The 10306-nt window shown below is 41.2% G+C and overlaps 1 protein-coding gene across 3 annotated transcripts in view; it reads left to right on the forward strand.

Moving 5' to 3' along the window:
* The first annotated feature begins 595 nt into the window (after positions 1 to 595).
* The window catches only part of cdk12 (cyclin-dependent kinase 12), a 29786-nt gene continuing 20075 nt past the window's right edge, over positions 596 to 10306 (forward strand). For 2 of the 3 annotated variants that reach the window (XM_035528885.1, XM_035528887.1), the window contains exon 1: positions 596 to 3346. In XM_035528885.1, coding sequence (XP_035384778.1) covers positions 2202 to 3346 — 1145 coding nt within the window. In that variant the 5' untranslated portion in view covers positions 596 to 2201. The remainder of the gene's footprint in view (positions 3347 to 10306) is intronic. The other variant, XM_035528886.1, reaches the window with a different exon arrangement.

The following is a 10306-nucleotide window of genomic DNA, read 5'->3' on the forward strand; positions in this document are numbered from 1 at the left end:
GTCCGCCGTGCTGCTCCATGCTCCACCCTCTACCAAGAGCCAGTAATAGCGTCGCCCACCTCATTAACATTGACTGGAGGTAGAAATCCGTCAATAAATAAATTAGAAATAATTTAAAGCAAAAAATAAATCAAATGCTGATTTGTTTTTATATTTTGGTATTTCTGCTCATGGGTATATTTTACGGCACATTTATTTATAATTTTATCACACATTAATTTTTTACTTTATTATAAAAAGCTACTATGTATGTATGTATGTTTGTTTGTGTGTGTGTGTGTGTGTGTGTGTGTGTGTGTGTGTGTGTGTGTGTGTGTGTGTGTGTATTTCCTTCTTATTTCTATATTTCTTTATTTAGTTTTTATTCTTATATTGCGTGTTTATGTATTCATTTTTGTATGGCATTATGTATGTATTTATTTGTCACCTTTCGTCCATTATAAGAACTTTAATGTTCCGACAAGAAGCTACTACGATTTCTTTTGAGTTACATTGTTTTTCACTTTAACTTACCTGTCACGCATATACAGCAGTGCATTTTTAATTGATACGCTAGCTATAAAGAACAAACTGCAATAAATAGAGAGCAAATTGTATTCATTTATTTAGTTTGGAGGTGACATTGCTCTTTAAACTGCTTTAAACATACTGGTGTTAATGGATAAACATCTATTTTCAAGTTTCTTTATTCTTAATCGATCGATTATGTGTACTGCTCCACTTTCGTAGACATTAAATTTCCTCAAATTGGGGGCGAAGTACGTCGTCCAACATGGCAACACTGAAGTTATTACTCCTCGTTTGGCCAGATATAAACAGGTTTGGCTCCGTCGCTTTCTTGCGGAACCTATTTTCGTAGGCTGAACCACCACGACACTTGGTTTCTGTGTGTGCATTGTGCCGGAATATCTGAGTGGTAGTTACAGGCCTAATGCCACACGAAAGCAAACTTTTAGTAATTTATTATGCGTTCACGTAAGAGTGAAATATGACGCTAGACCGCAAAGCTAAAGCCAAAATCAATAAAAAGAAAAAAAACTTGTAAAGATATAAATGAAAGGACCGAATGCAACCAAGCGCCACGTGAAGGGGGAGGGATATGATGTCTACGGATTGGCTGTCATCTCGTAACCCTACAGACTGACGGCCTTTCTGCCATAGAAATCGATTGACTAGATACGACGGTTTAAAAGAGAATGGCAAATATAGAGTAGTAAACAGCACGTTTTTGGTGTATAATGATGTGATTAAATATCGCTCGCTGTTTATTCACAATTACGTACTGAGTTCGTGTGAAAATGAATAGCGTTATGTAAATGAAACACTGCGTCAAGTCCGGTCTAGGTGGCGCATCTCTATGGTCTCGGCCTTTCTGCGGGATGACAAAATCCAGCGGACGCGAGCAGACGCGCGCAGTACCAGCTACAATGGCCACTATGGACTCCTAAAGCAAGGGCGGTGGACGTTCTTAAATCCACGAACATCGCCCTAAATACTGGCCTGGTTTCCTCTCAGAGCTGCTAAAAATAAACTGGAATAAATTCTGTACACGAATATATAATTATTTCCGACAAATATATATCAGCAAAGAGATTATAGAGCATATTAAAGCGAACATGTAAACAGAACCAACCGGCTTAAGTTTTGATTTTCAGTTTGTGAAACAATGTCCATTTATGATGGACTTTATTTGTTTCTAGTCTTAAAGACCGCTTGTTCAAGGAGCCAAGCACCTATCTAAAGCCCGGTTCCGGACAAGGATAGCTAACTAAAAAGGAGACTTCATTCTTTCTTTTTGTTTTTGAGAGCTAGCTAGCTAGCTTCTTAGCATAGCTAGCCAAACAGACGAGGAGAAAGTACGCAGTGTCCTGAATGTTTTTGGGGGGTTTTGCGAGCTGCAAGAATCACACTCTTGAACGATATACAGCAGATTACCAATAAATAGATCTCTGTCAGTTTCATCGATTCAAGGCTTTTTTTTAATTCCAAAAGAAAAACGCATGCTGCTCAAGTTGGCCGGGGATGAATTCTGGATAAACCGTGAGCAAACGTGAGCGCCGCCGTGTTTGTGGTGACTTTTACACTATTTTAATACTTTTACCCGATGTTTGAAAGCGTTTTCCCCCGGTTTCTGATGTTTAATGTTTTATCCTGACCGCAGAGATCCGCGTCTGGGAGAGGGACCGTCGCTGGCGTAAGGTATGCCTGGATCAGACCGTCACCATGGGACCAAAAGGAAGTCGGAATCTCAGTATCAACAAGCAGCTACTGGAAACAGCAGCTTGGGCCTTTCTCATGCGAGCAAGGATGTCAGGTATCAACCTAAATCGACAGCATCGTCGACTTCATCGCCGAAACACAAGCGACACAAGCCACCGAAATATGGCAGGGACGCGACGGCGGAGCCCCCCGTTGTCTCTGTGCCAAGCACCGTAGCCACTCCGACAGTTGGTGCCATCAAACCACTGGTGGAGTATGACGATATAAGCTCCGATTCGGATACTTTTTTCGATCCGCCAGCACCCGCAAAATCGACTGATCGAAGAGACACCGAACGCCTAGAGACGTCCGATTATGTTAAAGGAGACGGGGGAGGGGCGGGGGGAGGCAAAGAAATTCGGACTCATAAACATAGGCGCTCCCGGAAGAAGTCCAAAGACCCACATCGAGTGAGAGAGTCAGGAGAGGGGGGCGTCGTGTTGGGCAAAAAGAAGACCAGCAAAGACCGCGAGAGAGGAGGCAGAGAGGGCAAGTTAAAGAGCAAGGACAAACTCTCCTCGGCTGTGGGGCAGTCCTCTGTGCCCTCGCGACCCGAGGGTGATTTGGTGAACAAACGCGCAAGTGACAGTTTGCCTTCTGCGGTTGCTCTGCCGGCTGGCGGGAGTCTGGGCAGCAGCGCATCCTCGTCCACCTCCTCGTCTCGGAGCAAAGAGAGCGGGCGTTCCTCCAAGTCCCATAAGGACAAACAGAGGCGGGAGGGTCGCAGCGAAAGTAGCAGGTCCTCTGCCAAAGCCGAACACTCAGACAGGAGCCACCACAAAGCGTCCAGGGCCCACAAGTCTAGCCCCAAGGGCAAGGCCCCATCTCGGGGCAGCCCACGCCGCAGGGCCCTCACATATACTCCCAGCCCAAGAAGAGCAGGAGGCAGCATTTCCTCACCAGCGGACCTGGAAGATGGCTACTCCTCTCGGCGCAGGGTGGCCAGCCCAAGCCCATACCGAGAGTCATCACGGCGAAGTAGGCAGAGGTCAGACAGCCCCTACGTCCGCAGGAGATCCTCCAGCTACGAGAGAGACGGCAGTCCCTACGGCAGCCGACGCTCATCCAGCACCAGTCCTGTGTCCCGGTGAGTTCGAGCACACGAGCATCGCCGTTTGTTACTGGGAGAGGGGACTGGGGTGCTTGTGTTTGCACTTTATTGTTTACAGTGGAAACCAGAAGAGGTAGGTGTGTGTGCAGGTGGGGGAGCTTTTGTTGGGCTATTCAAGGCTCTGCAGGTGTTTGGATTATGCTGCCTCTCAGATGAGATGAGAAGTGAAGTGTCTGTGCTGAATAGCATCAGTGCTGTGAAAGTTCTTTAGGGAAGTCATTTAAAGTTTTATAAACTCTGGGTAAAAGGTTCTGTTCATTTAAACTCTAGGTCTGTGCGAGTGTAGGGCCACACACCAGTTTACCCCAGTATAATGGTGGCTCTCGTGTAATGGTGAGCCCACGTGGGCAGGGTGCAGACGAGCATGTCCTCAGCTTCTGTGGCTCTAAATGGAAGTTACAGTGTTGAGTATAGAGTAACTGCAAAGATGGTCGTTACAGTTAAAATATTTTAATGCATGTTCCTGCTACTCTCTACAAAAGAAGCTTGATGCGGCTTTTAATGGACCTCCTTTAAGTCAGATTGGAGAGGTGTGAGGTCTCATCACAGCATACAACTTGAGTAATTTTTAGAAAGAAAGGTGCTGTTTTAACTAGCAACGCAAGTTGGCAAACTGTTAGAACTCTATTAATCGCTTTGTCTAAACAAAGTGAATTAAATGCAATCTTGCAATAACTACAAAATAGTGTTACAATACACATTGGTCTGTCTGCAGGTTTCACTTCATGGTTATACGCTTCTCTCCATTGAGCTCTTTCATTAACAATACATGTCTGAACACCGTGCCAGAGCTAGTTGGATTATTTTGCATAATTGTACATTAATGCGTTTATTAATGTGACCAGACATTTATGAATGCATGTGCAGTGCTAAAGTGCATAGAATGGATGAAGGGATTAAAACAATGGTGTGACCTGGTGGACATAAGCCTGTCAAGTAAAAGGAGATGGAACATACCTGCCAGGTGAATTTGGCAGCTTAATAGATGTGACTAAAGACTGATCAGATATGCAAAACATTTACTGTAGACCATAGCAGTGGATCTGCAGAAGAGTCAGGAGCTTTTGTACTGAAAGGTCCAGAACATGCTGATTTATCAAAAACAAAAGCCTTTTAAAGTCTGCCTTGACCAATAAAGCACACATTTTACACAGTTTATGCATATCACTTTATTAAATAAGATGCATATGTAGCATTTGTGAATGTTGTGAATTGTGCTTGAAACACTTACAAATATAGTAAATAAATGTACAAATTTATAGAAACAATTTAGAATCCATAGACACATGTATGAATAAAATCAATGTATTTTTGAGGAACACTAGAAAGTCTGGCACAGACTGCTATCACATTGATTATGAATAGAAAAGTGAGGTTGTTATAAGTGAACTTTGAACTCGGCATGCTTTGAGTTAAGAAGGGTAGCCGACCTGCAGATGGAAACCCCTGGCGTACATCATGAACATAAATTTCACTCCTCATAAAAGCACCAGCTCGAGCTTCCACTGTGGTGTCTGAGTTATGCCATATGTCTGTGGGAGGCGCCTGACTGACGAAGATGGAAATATTTAATGGCTGCGGTCCTGTCATTAGTCATTAAGATATAGTTCCAAAGAGAAAAAAGAGTTCAGCCATCGTAAAAAATGTGCAGCTGTGAAAACACTTGGAAATGATTAATCAGAAATGACCAACCACTTGTCAAGGCACTGTGTCTCAGAGGGCAATAGGTTTGGAGTGCTGTGCCGTGTGGGCCATCTGATGGCGGAGGCTGTGAAAACCCATACAGATATACCTTTATGTTCATAACACTATCTGACATAGTGAGATATGAGTGAGGGAGAGAGAGATGGCCAGTGATGGGGAGAGAGAGGGGGGGAGAGATGGAGAGAATAAGTAAGAGCATTTGATTGTATGGCACAGTGGACTATTCTTCCAGTTTCCTTCAAAGCGATATTAGAGGAAAAGTTTAATTTCAAATCCAAATATATTGGCAATAAATGTGTAATTAAAATTAAGAACAGAAGAGTTGATTATCCTGTTTACACCCAGACTCCTGTCACCACACAGAATATTTGAATAACTGCCTACACCCACAGACTCCCTCAGACTCATCAAAGCAAAAAACATCACCTTCACAAGACAATTCTCTCCACCCTCTCCAAACCACAGCTCAAAATAATAGAAACCCACCAAAATTAATACATTAACAATTGGATCAATGAAATTTCTTCAGTTAATGAGTCATAATGGTATAAATTATTGAACAGAGAATACATTTTCAGAAGATTATCTGATTATAATTAAAAAGAAAGACACACCTTCACAATGTGCAGACTCATAACCTGGAGAGTGAAAAAGGGGCATCATCAGAAACACTGGAAGCCCAGAGAGGAACGGACATGCAGTCAGAGCAGCTCAGGAGAAACGGAGATAGAGCAGCACTTTCTCTGCTCATGCACCAAATATACACACACCTCACACAAGACTTCTTACACTTATTAAAAACCTTCCATCTTTTGAAGAAAATATAAGAAGTGAAGATATGTTAGAAGAAATTACTGATTATATTAAAATATCAACACAATATGTCTATAACTGCCACCCTCTTAGAGAAAATAATCAAACTGTATCTTAAACCAATCCCATGTATTTATAATATTTAATATGTATGTATATGTTTGTAATCTCATATATGCATTAAAGTGCATGTGTGGGAGAGTGTTCCTTGGAGGGTTCAGTGTATTAAAACATTTCACATTTCACGCTGTTGAATTTTTTAAATGTTTGAAATGGGAAAAATCTGCAGTTGGTTCCTACATGAAGCTTTATATATATATATATATATATATATATATATATATATATATATATATATATATATATATATATATATATATATATATATATATATATATATATATTTTTTTTTTTTTTTTTTTATCCACAGCTTTATCCCTTTTAATGTTAATTCTGTTAATTGCTTTGGCGAAAGTCTTTACAGTTAATGCCAGTGAAGCACTTTGAATTTGAGAGAGTGACAGAAAGTGAGAGAAAGCAAGAGCACGAGAGAAGGGCAATAGCTCGTTTTCCTGTGCTGTTAGCCATCTTATGCTTGCATATGGAGAAATGGCTATTTGATGTATTAACCCTGACATTAAAAATTATTTTGTTCCTTTAACATTAGACATGCAGAGTAGTGCCCATAAATGTTGGTCAACTATCGATGCTATATTGCTCATGTAAAACCTGTTGACAATGTGCTTTCAAGTTGCAATATAGATTTGAAATTTATAGTATCGCTGGTAGCATTATGTCTGCACTTTTGTAAACTTCATTATGAATAATGTGCAGTGTTTACACTTGGACTGTTGAAGAGATACTTTTAAGTATTTAGCATTGTTTTAATTACAATTGAGAGGACAGAATCAATCAAATACCTTTAGCTAATTTTCATAACTCGGTTATGAAAATCATAAATACCATTTTATTTCCAGGGCATCCGTGCAGTTTGGCATTCGGAGTTACTAGGTGGTTCGGCAGTCGCAGTGTGTTACCAACTGAACAAGAGGCCAGTCACACTGAGCAGTTCGGTAATCATAGTCAGGGCAAAAACCCAGTCATGATGTGTAACCAACTGAGTACTTGGGCATTCATGGTGTGTAACCCACCAAGCACTTGGGCCGTCATGGTGTGTAACCCATGAAGCACTTGGGCAGTCATGGTGTGTTACCCACAGGGCAGTGGGGCAGTAATGAGGTGTGTCCCACTTGCCCAAATCCTGCATTCACATGGCCCTGAAAAAAGGCAGCTGTTAGTGTCACTCTGTCTGTATTGGCTGTCGCACATAAATTAAGCACTGTTTGTTTATTTAAATTTGTTACTTTATTAAACATCTTGACTTGTTTTTTCAAGTCTGATTTGATCATTTTTAGGGCTGTAAAACTGACCGAGTATTTACTGAGGGATTGTGGTCCTCGCTCAGTGCATATTATGCGCTTAATGATCCTGGATTGTAATAACCACTGGCTCACTCACATTTAGCATGCTAAGGGCTTCCCACCTGCGTGAGCTGTTAAGACCCTCAAGAAGTAGTTTTGGGGTATGTTACTGAAAGTGTCTGGTTATGGGGTACATCAGTGACACTCCCGTGTCCAGCAATTCTTTTGGCCTATTTGCTTTCGATGGCTGAACAGTGCTAGGTTATGATGTAGGAAGAGTACCCCCTCACACTGATTCTGCATGAAATGGGATATGTAGATCTATTTACACAATCTCAGCCCTTCGATTCTTTAAATATGTCTCGCTGTGGGTGGCTGGGTTGAAAGCTGTGTGCTCTGTCAGAGGCCATTCACGCACTGGGCTTGCCTGGCTTTAGGTGTGATGTCCATTTTCTAGTGAGACCATGTGTGTCCTCTAAATGTGTAATTGTGTGATACAGGTAAAAGAAATACTGAAGGTTTTTCATCTCTGAGCCTGGAGTTATTCACTTACACTATTAATTCCAGAGTCTAAATGTCAGTGTTGGATTGCGGGTATTGCATATTATTTAATAGATTTGTGCAAATCTAGCTCTCTTTATGCAGGAAATTTACACACACATTTACATCCATGTCTTATAATCATCCAACCATGTGGAATGCAGGACGGCTGGCCGGATGGACCAACTTCTACCATTGTCAACCTCTACTGTTGCAGTGTCTGTTGCTAACATAGACAGGTTTCTGTGATATGAACTTGAATGCATGCAGACACGCATCACGGGCTAAAATGTAAATCTACATCTGAAGTGGAACCTGCAGAAAGGACTAGCATAAACAGCAATCCTAGCGATATCAACGTTAACAACATTAATCCTCTGACAGGTAACAGTAACGTGAAGGTAAAACAGCAGTCCCAAAATACGTTTCAGGCTACCTGTTTTAGAATATGTTTATGGCTCAAACTTGGCATCAGTGAACTGAGATGTTCAGTTTGTAAAATGTACGGTGCTGCTTCTTTTACAAGCCAATGTTACAAAACAACTTTAAATTGTCAGTCACTCAGATAGCGTTTCTCACACAGCAGCTTTGAGATGAAAGGGTGAGGCAAATTCAGCAAAGTGTAAAGTATGTGAGGCAAATGGTATTGAAATTGCGCAGATGCAGTGTGAGGACGAATTGAAGCTACTTCTCAAAACCGCCTACTTTATAGCAGAAAGCAAACTGACCAGATCAAAATTTGGTTATCCTGTTATATTCATGAAAGAAACTGAGTGTCCTCCTTTCAAAAAGCTGAACACAGACACAAGTTATGGAAGACCTGTAGTTAAGCTCACAAGTTGTATCTTCGCCAAAGGAAGAAGCGAAGCATTGAGAAGCATCACCCAATGTGAAGCATTTAAGGAGCAATTCCCTTTCCTAAGAGGGAAAAATGCAGGTTATAAGTGTTATGACGGTTATAAGTGTTAACAATGGGCTACACAGACTCTTGTTTTCCTATCCAACACTCACACACTCCAACATTTTTACTGTATTCCAGCACCCAGTGGTACTGTAACAGAAAATGAGTTCCCTCAGCTTCTTTGGACTATTCGGAATAAAGCTACACAGCATTGAAAATTATACCAATCCTGGTTTGCTTAGCGCTCACACTAACATATTTACAGTTGAATGAAAGGAAGTTTAAAAAGGTGACGTATGATGTAGGCTTGATTAGTCTATGGGCTTTTCTGGGGGTATTTTTACTATATGCAAACACAAGAAGAGGTTGTGAAATGGACAAGAAAGTCAAAACAGCACCAGAAATTCCTCCGCTGCACGTTCCAAAAAAGGTACGGTGCAAAGTGAAGACAACGTACGTTTTCTGTGTCTGTACTGAACTGTAATGGAAAACATTTTCAGCGCACTCTGTTCTGTTACGCCACATTTAGTGCTGCAGCTTGTGATATCACATCCTGTGTTTGGTTTGTTTAAATGCCATTGGTTCGTGCTGTGTTCATAGTTCAAACGAACTGGACCAGACCCCCCCCCCCCCAGCTCCGGTAGTCTCGGTCCACTTATTCAGAGTTTGAAAGGAAGCATTCACACTTATTCTAACAAACCACAGTAACAGAGCAAACACACCAGGGTTCCTTTTAGCCTGCCAACATCCTTAATTTTCCTGTCATGTACAGTTTTTTTTTTTTTTTTCCCTTAAATAGATCGGGGTACAAACCAAAGCAAAATGGGTGAATAAATATAGTGGAAAGTATGGATCCCGGCTGAGTTTGATTAGTGCATTAGCAGCCTGTAGTGGCTTGTAAACTTAAACAGACCAGTTAGCTTAAATCACCATGAGGATTTCAGAGCACTGTTGTGTCTGAGTTATTACCTTTGATGGAAGTATTTTTATTTGTGCTCAGATGGGTTGATTTTGCATAAAGGTTGTAGCTATATAGTTTATGTATCCTAACAATGCACTTTCTAGATGTTACCATGACAACTAGCACTAAACTCAGTCTAGCAGCACCTACCTGCAACCAGTATAAAGCATTTGGGTCAGCATGTGGCTACTTATTAGCATGTGTGTTCACGAAGTTGTAGAGAAGCTCAAACTGTTCCTCATTCACTACAAAAGAAACGGTTTGGTTTAGAACTTAATAAGCACAATCAGCAAAATAATATTTTGTAACATGCTTTGTCATTCTGACTAGTTTCCAGTCCCTGGCAGCATTTTGCAGTGGTATTCATTTCAGACAATGTACACTACTACAGTGAGGCTTTCACACTTGATATTTTTACTTTTCTGGAAGACCTGATGCCAGCAGTGTAATGTTGTCAGGTTAGGGTGTCAATGTCTGTATGTCATTACTATTGAGCCCTATAGGGCATTGACTAATAGGCAAAGTCAGACCAAACACATCCGGTAGAATAAAGATATTGGAGTTGTTGAACAACTCCTGTAGGAGTTGTTGAAATC

Source organism: Electrophorus electricus, chromosome 8, assembly GCF_013358815.1.
Source record: "Electrophorus electricus isolate fEleEle1 chromosome 8, fEleEle1.pri, whole genome shotgun sequence".
Lineage (NCBI taxonomy): Eukaryota > Metazoa > Chordata > Actinopteri > Gymnotiformes > Gymnotidae > Electrophorus > Electrophorus electricus.